At 52.3% G+C, this 19,467-nt stretch overlaps 1 protein-coding gene across 7 annotated transcripts in view; it reads right to left on the bottom strand.

Moving 5' to 3' along the window:
• Positions 1 to 19,467, bottom strand: part of ACLY (ATP citrate lyase) — a 61,909-nt gene that overhangs the window by 26,197 nt on the left and 16,245 nt on the right. For 2 of the 7 annotated variants that reach the window (XM_034941852.3, XM_034941849.3), the window contains exons 2-14: positions 18,963 to 19,148; positions 17,669 to 17,791; positions 15,462 to 15,524; positions 14,750 to 14,940; positions 14,229 to 14,308; positions 12,682 to 12,812; positions 11,768 to 11,886; positions 10,762 to 10,898; positions 9,971 to 10,032; positions 6,950 to 7,067; positions 3,884 to 4,038; positions 3,008 to 3,098; positions 1,880 to 1,909 (exon numbers count right to left, since the gene is read on the bottom strand). In XM_034941852.3, coding sequence (XP_034797743.1) covers positions 1,880 to 1,909; positions 3,008 to 3,098; positions 3,884 to 4,038; positions 6,950 to 7,067; positions 9,971 to 10,032; positions 10,762 to 10,898; positions 11,768 to 11,886; positions 12,682 to 12,812; positions 14,229 to 14,308; positions 14,750 to 14,940; positions 15,462 to 15,524; positions 17,669 to 17,791; positions 18,963 to 19,121 — 1,459 coding nt within the window. In that variant the 5' untranslated portion in view covers positions 19,122 to 19,148. The remainder of the gene's footprint in view (positions 1 to 1,879; positions 1,910 to 3,007; positions 3,099 to 3,883; positions 4,039 to 6,949; positions 7,068 to 9,970; positions 10,033 to 10,761; positions 10,899 to 11,767; positions 11,887 to 12,681; positions 12,813 to 14,228; positions 14,309 to 14,749; positions 14,941 to 15,461; positions 15,525 to 17,668; positions 17,792 to 18,962; positions 19,149 to 19,467) is intronic. The other 5 variants (XM_034941855.3, XM_034941853.3, XM_034941851.3 and 2 more) reach the window with 5 other exon arrangements.

Below are 19,467 nucleotides of genomic sequence, written 5' to 3'. Positions count from 1 at the left end.
GACTTTTACCACGCTTCAGGCAGTTGACTTTCCCCTCTGGGTCCCTGCAAGTCCAAGAGGAGGAAAGCAGCCCTCAGGGAGGTTCTGAGCTCCCCTAGGGAGAATGATGCATCTAGCCCAGTGGCATCTGGTATTAATTAACCTACTGCACTAGAGCAGGCTTGGCTAACCAAGTTCATGGTCTCATTAAATCCCTGTACAGGCCTGCCTCTTCCATCACAGCCTTACAGCTTCTCATGGCAGAAGGTTCCTGATGTTGCAAATACCTGGGATTTACTGTCACCTAGACCCCCCTGGGTTCTGCTGAGACATGAGATCACAGAACAAGGGGAGCCACCTAATCCAGTTCTCCCATTTCCCAGTCCTAGGAAACTGAAGCCCAGAGATGCCAAATGATTGAGGTCCGAGGTCACCCAGCATCAGAGCCAGGATTACCCAATCACTTAAAATGCAGCTCAACTGTGAAAGTGAGGAGGGAGAATATAAGTGTGAGTTCATGACCCGCCATCCTCAGGGGAAGCCTGCATCATGTCACCCCCGCCAGGTGATGCACATGCACATGCCTCTGATCTATCTACCCTGCCAGCTACAGAAATCAAGACAAAGCCTGGAATCTACCAACCTACCAGCATCTCCAGCAGGAAAGGGTGGAGGTAAAGTGGCCCTTCCTCAAGCACAGAGAAACCAAAGCTGAAGGTATCCTCAGCCCACCAGCAGCAGAGAGGCTCCAGAGAGAACCTCTGTGCCAGGGGCTATGCCCCCTACACCAGGCCTCCTCTGGCCTCGCTGAGGGGAGGGCTCGCTCAGCCATAATCTGTTCTCCCTGACACACCCTCCTTTTATTTCTCTCACTCCAGAAAGTAACAAGGATAATCCCCCTCCTCATAACCCTCCTCCCCTTCAGAGCACAGAGAGCTCCTGGAGAACCAGGGCTGGTCCCTGTTCTTTCCACACTGGGCTCACTCTGCTCTTAACTTTTTCCAGAGGCAAAAACATCAGGATTAAAGCCAGGTGGCCACAGTGCTGCATTCCAGGCCTTTCCAGCTGGTTATCGACCCTGCCAATTACTCCTTCCCCTCCCCTTAGCAAGGGGACAATAAAGACTTCCCCGCCTCCACGGCTGTGAATGTCAAAGTTAAATGGAAGCTCTGATGCTATGAACCAATTAATCTACTCAGCTAGGCTGGTGGGTGAATGCGCATGCACAGAAGTGTCCACTGTAAAATGTGACCTCATACACCAGACAAAGCTCATACCCCTTCCAATTACCCAGTCACTAGATCCGCTGCACACCCTTCTGCTTCCGTCTACCTCCTTCTTCACCTCTCTTGTTCCTCCACCACAACCCCAGAAAAAGATAAACTGGTCCCTGGAGCTTGAGGATGAAGCTGGCAGTGGTGAAGCCGAGGCAGGAAAGGTGGGAAAATGACATCAGGAGATGTAAATGAGAAGCAGGGGTGACATGTGGCTCCCCTTCTGCACCCCAGCAGTGACAGACGCCCACGACTCTCTGCCACTCCCCATTCAGTTGGATGGCTCCCTCCTTCCCAGGCGACACTCTCTCCTTGACACCACTACACTCTCCAGGGCTGTGGGTCTGGCTCTTGCTCCTTCCAAAATCTCTACCCCTTCCCAAGCTTGGAGCCAGAAACAGCCACACAGTGAGGAGAGGACTGAGTGGGGCGTGTACTGAGCACGGATAGGAGGGGAGGAAGAGCGAAGACTTAGGACTTGGGGTCAGGCCACATCAAGGCAGGGACAGAAAATAGACCAGACGACACTGCAACCCACCAGGGGAGGGGGAAACAGAGCACACAGTAAAACTGTCACCCGCTAACAAAGCCACACGCGGAGTGGGGGCAGGGTGGGGGCATCCTACCTTGCAGGGATCTTGGACTTGGGACTGAATCTGTCAAAGAAAATGACCAAGGCAACTGAGTGACCCACTGATGGCTGGAGGCTTTGGAGGGAGAGGGTGGGAACAGGGAAGGGTCCCATGGACAAGCCTTTCAGGGCTAAAGCCCTCACCATCCCTCTCCTGTTCTGCAATGGACAACGGAGTAAGGCCAGCAGAAGAGGTGAAAGCACCGATGAGCAGAATGGAAGCAAGAAAGAGCAAAGACCAAACGGGCAGAGAGGGGGCAGGAGGAGGACGAAGGCTGGGCAGGTGTGCTCAACACCAGCGCCTCCCCCAGGCCCTCTGCAGGGACAGCTGGATGACTTGAACTCTGGGCTGTCTAGCTGACGCAGTCCCACCCTCTTAATGCCAATCCCTTTTTGTCTCCATGAAACACTATGAGATGATTGGCCAGCATGGGGTTGACCCGTGCTGTGGACAAGGATGCTGATTTGGGACAGTGTCACTATTTCCCAAAATGCCATAGCAAAGTGTGTCCCAGGAAGAGGCTGCACAGGTATACCAGCCCAGGGGTAACTAACACCACTTATGTAGAGCTGGCTGCAAGGGCTGGCCGGCAGGAATCACATCTACACGGAGAGAAAAATTAGTTGAAATACAGATGGGCTGACAGGCGGGGGCTTTTCTTGCTGGGGATTCAAAGGAGGGAATGTCTGTTAGGGCCCCAAGATGGTGGGGGTGGCCTGGGAACTGCTGTCGTATGAGCTGGCTCTGCCGTCCTGGGGTCCCGGTGTCTGCCCTCCACTCAGGAGAAGAGTCTCAGAGAACTTTCCACTTCCTGAAATTTCTGTAACCCTATCTCCTCCACAGCCTCCCTGCCCAGTTCACACCCCCATAAGAAGAACAGGGGTAGAAGAGAATAGGGGGAGTTGAGGCGACCAGGCACGGCGTGGGTCCTCTGCCTCAGGAGCGCCCACAGGGAAGGCTCAAGTCATACCATCCTCGTGTCCCAGGTGCAGTCCCATTGCAAAACCCAAACCGCTGTTCATCTGCCTCTGCCAGCCCAGGGGGGAAAGGGAAAGGGGAGAGAGATACAGAGGGTACCGCAAGGCCACTCCCTGCAACATGCCTGAAGCCTCAGGGAGTTACCTTGTGGCATGGCAGGCTTGGCCTTCTTTGCAGGCGCCACCTCATCGGCCCTGGACTCAGAAAAAGATGCTGTCCTGCTGGGGGCTGGCGTCTGGGGTGAGATAAGGAGAGAGTGTAAGAGGTAAGAGTCACACCTGGGAAAAAAGCCACTGGTCCTTAAAGGCCCCAAAGAAAACTCGTAATAAAAATTATGCACAGCAATGCTCTTTATAAGCTGCTTCCAAAAGTACTAATAATCCTCTAAGATACAAATTAATATTATCCCATGTTACAGATGAGCAAACTGAGGCCCTGGGTGGACAAGGTACTGGCTAAGGTTGCTCTCTCAGCAAAAAGTAAGAGTAACGATTTTTAAGTTTTTCTTTTCTTTTTTTTTGAGACGAATTCTCACTCTGTTGCTCAGAGCTGGAGTGCAATGGTGCCATCACAGCTCACTGCAACCTCCGCCTCCCAGGTTCAAGTGATTCTCATGCCTGAGCCTCCGAGTAGCTGGGATTACAGACATGCACCACCATGTCCAGCTAATTTTTGTATTTTTAGTAGAGACACGGTTTCACCATGTTGGCCAGGCTGGTCTCGAACTCCTGAGCTCAGGTGATCCACCAGCCTCGGCCTCCCAAAGTGCTGGGATTACAGGCGTGAGCCACCATGCCCAGCCACAATTTGAACTTGGATCCAATTTTAAAATCCTTTGTCCTTCCATTATACTACTTTAATCAGGACAGGAAAAAAATTGGCAGAGATCCACAAACCAACCATGCACTAACTCCCGCTGTATTTCCTCTATGCCCCCAGGGAACAGAGGAAGAAGACTGTATCCTAGTGGAAAAGATGAGATGGTTCCTTCCTGTAAGGTTTGGGGAGGCTGGCACCTACCGATGTGCTCCCGCTGGCGTTGAGGAGGAAGTTTGCAGTGTGGGCCGCTGTGGGTGGCTGGTTGGGGATGGGCCGGTGGCCCAGGGCCATGCCCACAATGGCCGTCATGTGAGTCTCTGTGCCAAAGACATGGATGGGGATCCCAGTGGTCTTCCCTGTAAGGGAAGGAAAAAAAAATCCATAATTCAAGTCTGCAGATAAGCGCCCAAGTCCATGTGACCCTGCAAAGGGCCTTTTACAGCCATGATCAGTGTTTGGTGCATTCAGTGCAAGACCAACATCCAGGACAAATCAGCTGTCATAATTTCACCACCAGACAAATCTTTCTAAGGGCCACTTGCTGATAACAAGAACAAGAAACAGGCCAGGTGCAGTGGCTCACACCTGTAATCCCAGCACTTTGGGAGGCCGAGGCGGGCAGATCACTTGAGGTCAGGAGTTTGAGACCAGCCTGGCCAACGTGGTGAAACCCTGTCTCTACTAAAAACACAAAAAATTAGCCAGGCGTGGTGGCGTGCGCCTGTAATCCCAGCTACTCGGAGGCTCAGGCAGGAGGATCCCTTGAAACTGGGAGGCAGAGGTTGCAAAGTAAGCTGAGATTGCGCCACTGCACTCCAGCCTGGGTGACAGAGTGAGACTCTTGTCTCCAAAAAAAAAAAAACCACACAAGAAACATATTTACTGGCAAGATTCAAGTAACCAAATTATCAGAGCCCATATTCCTCCTGTTCGCAGTCTGGACCCCAGCTCTCCAGCTTTCCTTAGCCCTCATCACATGCATCCACCAGTGCTTGGTCTCTGTTCCTAAACACCCTGAGCCCATTCCCCCAGGGCTCTGGTCCTGCTTCTCCCTCTGCGTGGAGCTCTCCATGGAGCTTCACCTGGCTGCTCTCTGGTCTCCCAGTTCAACCCAAGCACTACCTCCTGAGAAAGGCCCCCTCTGACCTTGATGGTCACTCTCCCATGCCACGCTCCCCTCCTCCTTGTACAGACAGACCCCTAGCATCTTCTCCTACTGTTTACTTGTGGAATGTTCTAATTTTAAGAGCATGATCTGGTAACCTCACTGTGCTGTCCCCAGGCCTGCCCCACTGCACATAGCAGATCCTCAGCTTTGAACCAGCTCTATTAAAAAGAAAACAAAAGGCTCACACCTGTAATCCCAACACTTTGGGAGGCCTAGGCAGGTGGATTGCTTGAGTCCAAGAGTTCGAGACCAGCCTGGGCAACATGGCAAAAGTTCGTCTACAAACAAATTAGCCAGGCGTGTGCTAATTTTTTGTACAAAAATTGTGTATTTATTGTGGCATGTATCTGTAGTCCCAGCTACTCAGGAGGTTGAGGTGGGAGGATCCCTTGAGTCTGGGAGGCAGAGGTTGCAGTGAGCTGTGATCACACCACTGCACTCCAGCCTGGGTGACAGAGTGAGACCCTGTCTCCAAAAAAAAAAAAAAAAAAAAAAATTGCCTATAATCTCAGCACTTTGGGAGGCCGGGGCAGGCAGATCACGAGGTCAAGAGATTGAGACCATCCTGGCTAACACGGTGAAACCCCGTCTCTACTAAAAATACAAACAAAAATTAGACGGGCGTGGTGGCAGATGCCTGGAGTCCCAGCTACTCGGGAGGCCGAGGCAGGAGAATGGCGTGGACCCGGGAGGCGGAGCTTGCAGTGAGCCAAGATCGCGCCACTGCACTCCAGCCTGGGTGACAGAGCGAGACTCCATCTCAAAATAGAAAAAAAGAAAAAAAAGAAAAACAAATTAACCCTATTCAATTCAAACCTAAGTCAAATTGTGTCACTTGGCTGGTTGTAGTGGCTCACGTCTATAATCCTAGCACTTTGGGAGGCAAAGGCAAGAGGATCACTTGAGGCCAGGAGTTTGAGATCAGCTTGGGCAACACAGTGAGACACTATCTCACAACAAATTTTTTTTTTTTAATTAGCCAGGCGTGGTGGTGCACACCCGTGGTCCCCAATACTTGGGAGGCTGAGGAGGGAGGATCACTTGAGCCCACAAGGTGGAGGCTGCAATGAGCTATGATGGTACCACTGCACTCCAGTCTGGGTGACAAAGCAAGGCACTGTCTCAAAAAAAAATAATAATAATAAATATGTGGTTCCTCTGCTTGAACACCTCTTATGCCTGCTGTCTCACAGTGATGGCCAAGTCCTCCTGTGACCTGTAGAGTGTCTCGCTGCCACTCTCTCAGTCCCAGCCCCTTACCACTGCAGGGTATTAGAATTTGCCCTTCCCTCTCCAAGAGTCACCATGGCGCTGCTCCCTCATTCCAGGTCTTTGCTCAAATGTCAGTTTTCTTTTCTTTCTTCTTTTTTTTTTGATACAGGGTCTCACTCTGTCACCCAGGCTGGAGTGCAGTGGCATGATCACGGCTCACTGCAGCCTCGACCTCCCAGGTTCAGGTGATCCTCCCACCTCAGCCTCCCAAGTAGCTGGGACTACAGGTGTGTACCACCATGACCGGCTAATTTTTGTATTTTTTTTTTTTTGTAGAGGCGGGGTCTCGCCATGTTGCCCAGGCTGGTCTTGAACTCCTGAGCTCAAGGGATCCTCCCGCTTCGACCTCCCAAAGTACATGAGCCACCTGTGCCCAGCCTTGATCAAGTTTGATCAAGCATTTTCTGATCTCCCTGTTGAAGGCTGCCCCGACCCCTCCCACATGCATTCTCCCTTTCCCTGCTTTGTTTTCCTTCCTGGCACTCGGCACCCCCTGACATAGCAGTTTGTGTCCTCCGTTCCATCAAGGCTTGCTGTCTGTCCATTTGTGGCTGTAACCCTCGTCACCAGCACAAAGCCCAGCACAGAGCGAGTGATCTTTGATAAATATCTGTTAAGTGTAGAGCTCAATGAAAATGCTTTCCTGACCACTCCAAAGTTTAGGACAGCACTCTGTGTTGGGACAGGGAATGGAAACCCAAACTGCACACCCAGGAAGGGGAGTAGAGAGCAAAAGAGCCCAAGACTGATGCTCAGGAATCAGAAATCCCAAAGAGGAAGGCCACCCACACTCAGGGTGAGGGGGAGAGAAAAGGTCCTCATCTTACCGACTTCTCCCATCACTCGTAAGCCCTCCTGATAGTTGGGGCCACCTCTTCGGACAAAGATTGTGACTTCGTGCTCCTTCAGGGGGCCCTGGTAATCTCGAATTGCTCTCACGATGCCCTGGAAGCCCAAAGTGACATGTGACTAAAAACAAGGCAGCCACAAGTCAGTGATTTATAACCGTGATAAACAAACATACCAGGTATATGTGACAAGTGCTGCTCCTCAGGAAGCACAGGACTACGCATAAGCAGCCACGGCCTGGGATATGATCACTCAGAATGTTGCTGAGGTGGGAACGTGGGGTACCCAGGATTGACACCCCTTAATGTCATGGTGCTCCAGGCCTCCATCATCAGCAAGGCCTTGCTGGTCTCTCTTTTGTCCCTTCTGCAGTCATTACTGCCTCTTACTACATTTTTGTTTTTGGTGGGGATATCTATGTTGGGCTCTATCCAAGGGTTCTCAGAGGTACTAAGACATAGTCAATGTCCTACAAAAGCTTCTTAAGTGATGTCGGGAATAGTTCTTTTTTTTGAGACAAATTCTCGCTCTGTCACCCGGGCTGGGGTGTAGTGGTGCGAGCTCGGCTCACTGCAACCTCTGCCTCCGGGGTTCAAGCAATTCTCCTGTCTCATCCTCCCGAGTAGCTGAGACTACAGATGTCTGCCACCACACCTGGCTAATTTTTTTATTTTTAGTAGAGATGAGGCTTCACCATATTGGTTAGGCTAATCTCAAACTCCTGACCTCAGGTGATCCACCCACCTCAGCCTCGCAAAGTGCTGGGATTACAAGCGTGAGCCACCGCGCCCAGCGCGGTGTAAGAACAGTTCTTACAATGGATATCCACTTTGGAAAATTGAAAGGGTGGAAAGGTGTGTCCTAGTTCTGCTTCTCAAGACAGAGGCTAGATTTTTGAGCCTGGAGTCTGACTTCTGTCACCCAAGGCATTTTACACAAAGCTCCATGTACAGTACCTGCTCCAAACCAAGTGCCCTAACGAAGGGTCAGTGCAGGGCAGCTCAGAAGTTAAATAAAAGCTGCTGAGGCTCCCCTGTCCCAGATTTGTCTGTTAAATCAGGTCCAGTTATGGACGCCCTGTTTTGGGCAGGACTGATGGGGTCTGGTCCCACATTTTATTTCTGTTTTGAGACAGGGTCTCATTGTCGCCTAGGCTGAAGCACAGTGGCACGATCACGGCTCACTGCAGCCTCAACCTCCTGGGCTCAAGCAATCCTCCTAGCTCAACCCACTAATTTTTTTAAAATTTTAGTAGAGATGAGATCTCATTATGTTGCCCAGCCTTGTCTTGAACTTCTGAGCTCAAGTGATCTGCCTGCCTCAGCCTCTCAAAGTGCTAGAATTATAGTTATGAGCCACCACGCCCAGCCTCTCACTTCTTGAGATCTCAGACTTTCAAGTTTGACACTTATCTAGTCATTATTCTCAAAACTCACATGGATCCACCAGATGTGGCACACACTCTTTTGAATACACTCACTGAGCATCTGACAGCATGGAATATTAATAAATGGCCTCCTTGGGTGGCTATCTTGAAAGGGATGACTCTTGAGACACGTTAGCTCTGTCTTCCTTGTTGACGGCAGTCACATGTGCTTTAAAGCATGTGCACACACAGCCCTGACCCGTGAACAGGCACCCAGGTTGAGAAGACCCCGGTAGGATGAGAGGAGCCCCGGATCATCAAAGCACTTTCTTCATTCCGATCTTTTGGAAAAAGGGCTCATGACAGAAAGATATAAGACCAGGATGGCTGGGCACAGTGGCTCAAGTCCATAATCCCAGCTCTTTGGGAGGCCGAGGCGGGCAGATCATGAGGTCAGGAGGTCAAGACCATCCTGGCTAACATGGTGAAACCCCGTCTCTACTAAAAATACAAAAAAAATTAGCCGGGTGTGGTGGCGGGCACCTGTAGTCCCAGCTACTTGGAGGACTGAGGCAGGAGAATGTCATGAATCCGGGAGGCGGAGGTTGCAGTGAGCCGAGATTGCGCCACTGCACTCCAGCCTGGGCAACAGAGCGAGACTCCGTCTCAAAAAAAAAAAAAAAAAAAAAAAGGAGATGCAGAGAACCCAGAGTCTCACGAGAGTGTTGAAAGTAAGGAGGATCGGTTGGGCATGGTGGTTCACACCTGTAATACCAGCACTTTGGTAGGCTAAGGCGGGTGGATCACCTGAGGTCAGTTCGAGACTAGCCTAGCCAACATGGTGAAACCCCCGCTCCACTACAAATACAAAAATTAGCCGGGTACGGTGGTGGGTGTCTGTAATCCCAGGTACTCAGGAGGCTGAGGCAGGAGAATCACTTGAACCCAGGAGGCAGAGGCTGTAGTGAGCTGAGATTGTGCCATTGCACTCCAGCCTCGACAACAAGAGTGAAACTCCATGGAAGGAAGAAAGGAAGGGAGGGAGGGAGGAAAGGAGGGAGGAAGAGAGGGGAGGGAGGGAGGAAAGGAAGGAAGGGGGGGAGGGAGGGAGGAAAGGAAGGAAGGGGGGGAGGGAGGGAGGAAAGGAAGGGAGGGAGGAAAGGAAGGAAGGGAGGGGAGGGAGGAACGGAGGGGAGGGAGGAAGGAAAGGGAGGGAGGAAAGAAAGGGAAGAAGGAAAGGGAAGGAAGGGAAGGGAAGGGAAGGGAAGGGAAGGGAAGAAGGAAGGGAAGGGAAAGGAAGGGAAGGAAAGGAAAGAAAGAAAGGATCGATTGAGCCAGTGCTCCAAAGCATTGGTCCTGAGAAGGAAGAAAGCAGAAATTCGCCTCCCATGCTTCAGGTGGGAGAGTTATAGTTCAGCGTAGCAGCTGCTTGCCCAGAGACACACAGCGCAGATGGGCAGCTCCTGTCCCAGTGTCTTCTCCACCCCTTTAAGAGACCCTGGGGCAAGAGCTCCCTACCTGACCTGGGAACTCATGGTAACTTGGCTCTGGCTCAAACTCTGCTTTCAAGGCCCCTTCCCTGCTTTCCCCAAACCACTTTCCCCAGAAACTGCACCACTGTTGCAACTGTTACCTTGAACGTGGCAGCCACATTGGTGAAGTTTGCGATGCTGCCTCCAATGATGAGGATCTTGCCTGGATTTGGAGTAAGAGAGAATCAAAAACAGTTACATAGGTAGACGAGCATCTTCCCAGCAATCCAACTGAGGAAGTTCTTGTTCCCCTGAATGAGGGTCCCCCATCTGCCAGGAGGTACTGGGGAGTGAGTAGGACAGTCTCTCCAGACATTCCACTTTATCAGCTCAACTCTCCATTACCTATGCCACCAGACAGGGGTCAGAACAAACCCACAGGAGCACTACATAACTCCTAACCAACATCCAAAAATCCAGGTTGGTTTCTAGATATCTCTGGAGGGAATCTCTCTCCCTCTCTGGCTCAAGGAAAGAAGAACTGGTATGCAGAGCTCCAAAACACTGGTGGTAAAGGGGCACTGAGACTCACAGAGGCCAGGTAATATAAGAGGGTCACTGAGTTTATTGCAATCAGAGTTTATCGCAATCGGATAAACTGAGTTTACTGCAATTGTAGCAGGAGCATGCCACAGCCACCTCCTCCCCTGCACTTGTTTGAAGGGCTTTATCACACATCGCCTCTTGCCCTCTCAGTCCCCTCCCACTGATAGATGTGGTCCCTGCCCTCTGTGCAGTCAGCGAAACTGAGAGCCAAAGTTCAATGATTAGCCTCAAGTTGCAAAGGACCACACACAGCCTTGGTGACTCCTCAGACGAAGCTGTCCCATTGCAGCCTGCTGGGCTGTCCTGGGGAAGGGGGGACAGGTATGTGTGTGTGCACGTATCTCACCATCTGGGTGCTTCTCTCGGGTCATGAGGGAGAGGATAGTCTTGGCATAGTCATAGGTCTGCTGCTCGCTGGGGGCGCCTGAGTACTCCCCATAGTTTGCCAGCTCGTTGACACCCCCTAGATCACAGATGGTATCGCTGCCAAGGAGACAGAAGTCAGTGATGGCTCTCACACTTGGGGCAGGGAGTGGCAGCCTGGTGCCTGGGAGGACACACGGATCCCTCAAAACACTGGAGTTAGCCTGTGGAACCGGCCTCTTGGATCTCCAGCCCCCAATTCCCATGCAAGTCTGGCCTGCAGGTTAATGGTGCTACATCAGACTCTTCTGGGCAGTGCACTCTGCCAGCCCTAAGGCACTGGGGTGCCCTGGACAGACAATGGCAGGTAAAATGAACAATGAGCACCTCCCTAACACAAAAACAAGCAAAATCACACACTGCAGGAGTCCCTGACGGGCTGCCCAAGAGAAAGTGTGCTGCAGCCAGAGGAAATAGTGCCAGTCACACACAGAAGGGAATGGCAGATTGCACATCTAGAAATGAGCAGGTGTCTACCATGCTTAAAGTGAAAAAAACTGCTAATTATTGTAAAGGGTGTAGAATATGATCCTAATATTCTATAAAGCAAAGAGTATAAATATTTATATATGCTTGACAGGACATACAGTAACTTGCTAACTGGGGTGACCTTGTCAGGGAGAGGATGGGGAAATGTCCAGGCAACTTTCACTTTCTAGCTCATTTTCTGTACCTTTGTATGGAGCACATAATTTTCAGAATTGAAACTCATAAAACAGCTTCATTGTGACACAAACAAGAAGGTTATAGAAGACACTGTGTGCAGGACAGGCCCTCACCAACATCCCTCGAAGCCCTCTGGGATGCCACTGCTTTCCTCTGCCCCAAATTCCCACACCAAAGTGACAGGACCCCACCCACCCAGGACACACACATGTTGATGCTGGGTAGACTGGGCTGGCGTCCCTTCAGCAACCCCCTTCAGTCACCTGTACACGACAGAGGCGCCACCCCCGGCCACCATGGTCCAGATCCTCCCTTTGGGGTTCAGCAAGGTCAGCTTCAGGCTTGCCCCACTTTTGGCATCTAGGTCTGCAATGTAGGCTTCCTGGGGACCAGACAGCAACAGGTAGGCCCTTGGGGTACCCCCTTTACCAGGTCCCAGATCCTAGGACCCCTCCCCGCTTTCCCTGGAGGCACATGAAAAGGTGCCTTAATGGGGTGGGAAGAAGGGGCTACGCAGGGCCCCACATGCCTTGAAGACACTTGATGGTGTCTCCAAGTACCAAAACCACTCATAGTCACAGTCACTGCCTAGGGACAAACTTCCCATCTCCCTTCTCTGACGTCAAGTACTTGGCCCTCTGCCTAAGTCCTGAGCCTAACCATGTCCCTCTGCTCAACCATGCCCTCACCCCAGCATCTGCCTGCCCGGCCCATCACACGTGCCCCCAACCCCAGGCCTCCCCAGACCAGACCGTCTCCTAGCCCAGCCTCTTCCCTGGGCCTGGGGTACTTCCCAGAAAGCCCAATCCTGCTGTGAGGACTTCTCAGAGGACAGAGTGGGAAAGAGCAATTAAAATTCTCAGTGAGACGCGGAGAGAATGACCTTCCATCAGGATTAAGGCGAGACACTTGGAATCATGGAGAGGCAACAAATCAAGTGAAGAGTCGAGGGAGGCTGATTGAGAGAGAAATCTAAAAGAATTTCTGGCTGGGATTCAGAGGCTTGGCTCACTCCCACCCCCACCCCATTGGGGTTTTAAGAAAATTAAATGCTTCTCAGTCTTCCTTTCCCTGCCAAATAAACAGCTCATGAAGGGGGGCCAAATGCACATCAGAGATGAGTCACCTCCCCACCGCCCTCCCCCCAGTCCCCCTCTCCTCTCTAAACCAGCCTTACCTCTGGATATGCCTCCCGCCCGAAGGGGGGAGGGAACTCGATGTCACCCCACTTCACTTTGCAGATGTAGTCGGCAGTGGCGTCCACCTTGGCCGCCAAGTCAAGGACATAGACTCCATCTTTGGTCACTACTTCAGGGGAGCAGAGGCAATCATCAGACACCGGCTCTGGGTAGAGACAACCACCAACCTCCAACCCCTCCACAAACACCGATCCCACGGTGGCCCATTCAGGCCTCAGAACTCTCTAAGCTCAGTAAGAAACCAGAGAGGCCCTTATGGAGACAGAGCTTTTCCCCATTAAAGGCAAAACAAATTCTACAAGGCCATTCCCCTCTCCCTGACCTATAGGCAATGGGACATGGAGGTCTGTATTAGTTGCCATGGCAATTTTCAAACATCTTTACAAAACGCTACACTCCCTGCTTTTGAGTATCTAACCATGCGCAAACCCATGGTCCAGCCACTTTTAAAAAGTGTTTAAAGGTACATGTTGCTGACAGAAGACCCTCCACCGGTATGCACATCTATGTCTCCCAGGGTCTGGCTAGGGGAAGCCTCAGTGTCAGGTGGAGCAGGGGCCGCAGGGTGCACTGGACTCCCAATCAGCAGGATTCGTTTATACCACCTCACTGGACACCCATCTTCCTCCTCCCCCAGGGCCATTTAGCTGATTGAGTTAGCACAAGGCCATCTGCTCCATTAGAGGGGCTGCATCCTCAGCTGGAATGATTTGATTTCTCGCCTTCCTAGACTTTGCCCTGAGAAGTCCTGGCCAGAGCCAGCCCACGCCACTCTCCCTCAACACCACCTGCTTCCTTCACAGCCCAAGAGACTGAGACCAAGCTCTTCCCAGCATCAAGGGTTAATGATTGACCAACTCCCACAGAGGGAGGCAAGTGTGAGGCCTCTGAGTGCACCAGGAGGAATGAAGGGCCAAAGGGTGAGAGCAGTGCAGAGGCTGCCCACCTCCTGCTGTCAGAAAGCCTTGACCCGGCGGGAGGAGCAGAAGCACACAGTCAGATCAAAACCAGGACTTCTGGCCGGGCGTGGTGGCTCACGCCTGTAATCTCAGCACTTTGAGAGGCCGAGGTGGACAGATTACCTGAGGTCAGGAGTTCGAGACCAGCCTTGGCCAACATGGTGAAACCCCATCTCTACTAAAAATAAAAAATTAGCCTGGCGTGGTGGCGGGCACCTGTAATCCCAGCTACTCGGAAGGCTGAGGCAGAAAAATTGCTTGAGACCAGGAGGCGGAGGTTGCAGTGAGCTGAGATTGTGCCACTGTACTCCAGCCTGGGCGACAGGGCAAGACTCTGTCTCTAAGACCAAAGAGAGAGGTTGGAGTTGACTAAGAGAAGAACTACAGTCTTCTGAGAGCTCAGAAACAGGAACTGGCACTAAACGTGCATGGGGACCCCTCTGCTTGTGCACATCTGTCTTGTGTTACCCTCTGGCAAGTGGGAGTCTGGTTCTCTGAATGCCAAGGCCAGGGCTGTCATAGGCACTGGGACCCTTGCCCCCTCCCAGCCAAGCACACCCAGTTACCAAGGGGATTGATCTCGAGGTAGGTGAAGTACAGGTCCTCGTAGAAATTGAAGAGGCCGGAGATAAAACTGGCCAGAATTCTAGAGGTGGGAGGGAGAGAGGGACAGTTCATCCATCAGGGAGCAGCTCGGCAGCACCCCAGGCGCCCCGCAGCAATCTCTCACTGCCACCGACAGCTCCATTTCCCTAAACGCACCCCACTGGCCCTTCCATCTCCTCTGCAACCCCTGCTCCCTGGACATAGCTCTTCAGCCACTGAGGCGGAAAGGAGCTGTCAGGCGAGAAGCTGGAGGCAGAGGTGTCAGACAGACAGGGGCAAGGAGGTGAGGGACGCTGGCGGCATATTTCAGTCTGGTTCCAAGCCAGTCCCTGCCCTGCACCCAGCTGTCTTCCTCAGGACAGGGCCGTGTCTACCACCTGGCTCCCAGAGAGGAGACCGCTCTGCTCTCCCCGGTCTGTGCCCAGAGCCTGTCAGTCTTCTCATCCCAACTGCCACCTCCCTACCGTCCCTCTCACTCAACTCTTTCTTGTCTTCAGGGGCGTGGACCAACAGGTGTTTTTTGATGTCCTCAGGATTCAGTTTCTCATCCACGCCAACAAGCAGCTTCTGGGCCTTGGCGTCCACATCACCCACGTCCACACCCCCCTCGTGGTGGAACAGGACGTAGTCCCCTTCTCGGGTGGCATAGATGCAGACATAGAACTCCTCAGCCTTGCAGGTGAAGAGACAGGACAGTGGGATTGGGGTTGTGGGGGCGAAGCTGGTGAGGGGCGCTGAACTGGGGAAGATGGTCTACCATGTACTGGGAGAGGAAACCAATCCCCACGGTCTCATTTTCTAAAACCCAGTGAAAACCATTCATCCAGAGACTTGTCCACCATCTTTTCCCCGAGGACAAGAGGAAGAAGCCTCTACCCCACTGGCTGGTGATCCAGACTGAATCAGTATGACCAACCCCAGCTGAGGGGTGGGGCCTGCCTGCAGGTCGTTCTCATCCCTGCACTTGGAAGTCCCCTTTGTTACCAGTCCTAACTCCTCTCTGCTGTAGACCAAGCCCTTTCCTTCCCCTCTGGACTCCCGAGTCCGCAGCACCCTCAGATCCTCAGTGCAGCTTCAGGGACCCTGGTCCCTCTGACTGTCCTCATCAGCTTGACTTCTTTCCTCATGTTACGGTGGACAAACCCAAGGTTCCAGGAGGGAGAAGACCCAGCCTGGAGCCGCCTCACACATACCTGACTGTGGGGGACGAAGGGCTCGATCAGAAAGTTCTTGAGGAAGCCTGTGGCCTTGCCAACCTACAGAAAAATAGAGGGAGATGAAATTCAGAGGGACAGCACGTCTTGCCCCTAGGGCAGAAGGAGGGACTGCACAGGGGTGGTGCCCAAGCACTCCCACCACCACACCCAGCAAAGAGAGATTTTTCCAGAAAAAATGGGGTCACAGATCCCTAAGCTCAGTAAGTCCTCACGAGATGCCCTTTCACTCCTTGCTCTGGTGCGGACTGTGCCTGAACAGGCACCGACCTTGCCCACTCTTGGCCTCCTCTGGAGGGTGACACAGGACCTGCGCAACTGAAAGGGCTCCAACAAGTCACGGCTGTGGCAGAGCTTGACAGGGAGGGGAAACCGGGTAGAAGGGAGGTAACCATTCTGCTTCATGAGCCTTGAGGAAGGCACAGTGACTCAGCCTCAGGACATGGGTCCGGGCGCCGGGAATGGGTGGAGAAGTGGGGAGCCAGGGCTTAATCAGGGAAACTTCTCCACGCAAACTCTCCTGGCTGAGGACCACAGGCCTGCAGAGCTAATCAGTTTGAGTGATTCCCTGGCGGCGGCTGTGGCGAGACAGCCCTCATCCTAGTAAGTCCCAAACCCCCCGCCTGGCCTGTGCGTCACTGCTGAGTCAGGGACCAGACAGCAATCCATCAGAGGTAATGAGCCACTCCTGCTGGCCCAACGCTGCTGCCAGCTCAGATGTCTGATGTCCCACCTTCCCCTCCCAGAGGCCAGCAGAAGGAAGCAGGATGTGCTCCCTGGGGACATGCTCAGCATCCCTCCCTCCAATCCCACCATCCTCTCTCCAAAGGCCTGGGAACTCAAGGGACAGGTCGCTTCACGCCCGGGTCCATGTGCAACTTCAAGGATCCCTCTTTACCCATGAGGGCCAGAAACTGGGAAATTAACATTTAAGGGCTACTCTGAGGAAGCCCAATGAGGGAGGAAGACATCTCCGTCACCACCTTCATTGCTATTCCCGAGGCAGCCAAGGAAGAGAACAGCTCATCCCTGGTACAGTTTCACCCCAGATGAGCACCAGGCCCTTCACAGCCACGTGCTCTACAGAGCCAGGTGTGGATGGCACATTCTTCCCAGGCTAGGCCAGGCCTCAGCTCCACTCCCTCCCTTAGTCCTCCAGCTCCCCTGGGGAATAAGAAGAAACATAATTTTATTTCCAGGCATCTCTTAGCCTTCCTAAACCATGTTTCACTTTAACTCTCTCATGTACGTGGTTGAAATTCATCACCAAGCTGGGAGAAGTTAATAATTGAATTTGGGCTTGGTGGCACACATCTGTGGTCCCAGCTACATGGGAGGCTGAGGCAGGAGGATTACCTGAGGCCAGAAGTTCGAAACCAGCCTGGGTAACATTCAAGACCCTAACTCTATAAAAAAAAAGTTAAAAAGCAGCCTGGATGGTGGCATGCACCTATAGTCCCGGATACTCAGGAAGCTGAGGTGGGAGGATAACTTGAACCTGGGAAGTGGAGGCTGTAGTGAGATGTGAACATGCCACTGCACTACAGCCTTAAGTGACAGTGTGAGACCCTGTCTTAAAAAAAAATAAAGGCCGGGCGCAGTGGCTCGTGCCTATAATCCCAGCACTTTGGGAAGCCGAGGCAGGCAGATTACCTGAGGTCAGGAGTTCGAGACCAGCCTGGCCAACATGGAGAAACCTCGTCTCTACTAAAAATACAAAATTAGCCAAATATGGTGCTGCATGCCTGTAATCTCAGCTACTCAGAAGGCTGGGGCTAGAAAATTGCTTGAACCCAGGAAGCGGAGGTTGCAGTGAGCCAAGATCACGCCACTGCACTCCAGCCTGGGCTACAGAGCAAGACCCTGTCTCAAAAAAAAAAAAAAAAAAAAAAAAAGAATCAGACCATTTCCACCTGGCTCTTGAATTATATTGAGGTTACCTCTGCAGCACACCTTGCCCAAACCAATAAAACAAAGAAGTTTGGATGATGAGGGAGCTGGGAATGGGCACCAAGACTGAGCCTACTGCTGGCAGCCACCTGAGTGGGTCAGCGCCACAGGACTCCTGCCTTCCCTGAGCTACAATGACACTGGCTGTGGGGGTGATCCACAGAGCTGCTGACCTGGAGGTGACCATATTTGCTTCTGTTACCACACACGTTCATCCTGACCCCATGCCCACTCACTGTGGCTTCCTGTCCCAGCCGTGGCTTCAGCCAGGACTTGACCCCATCCAGAGTGAGGTTGACCCCAACGAGACCAAGTTTTCCACGACGTTTGATCAGCTGGTCTGGCTTGACTACCAAGTTCTGGAACAAAAGCGGTTTGTATTTAGAATGAGGAAGAATTAGATAAACCGTAGTATTTTGGGGATCCAAATAGAGGACAGCAGGGATTGACTTCCCATTCACTCTGCTCCAAAGCCAGCCCTAACCATCCTTCAGAGTCAACTCCTGGATGCTTCCTCCACCTACCCTAGCCAATATCTTGCTTTTGACAACCAGGTATCTAGAGGCATTTGTGCCCAGATGGAGCCTGGCACAGAGGAGGCGCTCAGCAAATACCTGCTGAGTGAATAAGTGATTCTCTACCCTCCCTATGTGATACATTAGCTTCTTCATTCAACAGTAAGCCCCTCAGAATATGGACCAGAACATGTGTTCCAAAGAGGAAAACAGAGAGACAGAGCCTTGAGGCAGCAAGGAACCTTAGAGGTCATCTGGTCAACCCCATCCCTGTGCTTGAACCCTGTCTACAACAGGCCCAATAAGCAGCCCCTAACCACTGCTCATACATCTCCAGGGCCAGGAAACTCCCTCCATCCCTTTGTGGTTGAGCTGCCTCCTAGTGGGAAGAAACACCACCACTAGTCCTAGGCTTACTCTCTGAGCCCTGCCAAGGAAATCTAAGAGCTTTCTAACAATGGCCCTGCAGAGATCTCAAGAACAGAGCCTCTATTCCAGGCTGACCCTCCAGGGTCGGGGCCATTCTTCACAAAGTACAACATCACACTTCCTAATTGCCTTGATACATTCCTGATATACTCCACTTAGGGGAGGACAGGCCACATCTCTACTTTTTACTGAGCATCTACCATGTGCCAGGCACCAAGCACGCTAAATGCTTCTTGCTAATCCTTACAGCTCAAAGTGAGTATTATCCCATTGGAGAGATGGGGAATCTAAAACTCAAAAGAGGTGAAATGGCTTGCCGCAGGCCACATGGTTAATAAACACAGCTTTGATTTGGACACCAGTTTGTCCAGTTTCAAGCCCATGGCAGGGTATACCATGCTGGGGTACCTCAACATACAGGGCTCAGCATGAACACAAACCCTGCTCAGCCCATGGCATGCTTCCCACAGCTGCTGCTGGCAGCCTCCAACCCCATGACCCTATCGGCATCACCAACAAACCAATGGCTTTCTCTTCCTCAGACCCCGGGCCTGGAAGAAAGACCCAAAGTGGAGGCAGGGCTCACCTGGCTGAGCAGCCAGGGGTGGTCCTGCAGCAAGCGGGCCCAGTCTGTGTCAGGAGTGACCCGAGCATACTTGAACCGATTCTGGATGGCTGAGGTGGTACAGATGAACTTGTAAAGGAGTTCTTTGCCCGTCTGCTCTGAAATTGCCTTGGCTGACATGGCTGCAGAGAGACCTGCTCTACCTGTCTGGGAGAGAGGAGCTGGTCAGAAGGGGGCAGGCGTGTGGAGGCACTATCTTCCCCAGCAGGGCAGACCCACTCCCAGTTGCCCCCAGACAATAAAACCAGATCTCAGCTTTTCTCAAGAGGAAGGAAAAAATGCTGTCCCAGCGGGAGGGATGGAAGAGAGATATCAAGCAGCACTTTTGCCAGCAGAGGAAGAAGATCCAGAGATAATGGGTGAGGGAAGATAGAGAAAAACAAAAGTGCCATTTCCCCTGGGACTCTTGCCTCACCCTGCCCCATTCCCTCTAGGCAAACTAGCTGATCCACAACCACACTCATCC

This window comes from Pan paniscus, chromosome 19 (genome assembly GCF_029289425.2).
Source record: "Pan paniscus chromosome 19, NHGRI_mPanPan1-v2.0_pri, whole genome shotgun sequence".
NCBI lineage: Eukaryota > Metazoa > Chordata > Mammalia > Primates > Hominidae > Pan > Pan paniscus.
Note: the sequence above shows the minus strand (reverse complement) of the source record. Positions and strands in the feature narration are given on the sequence as shown.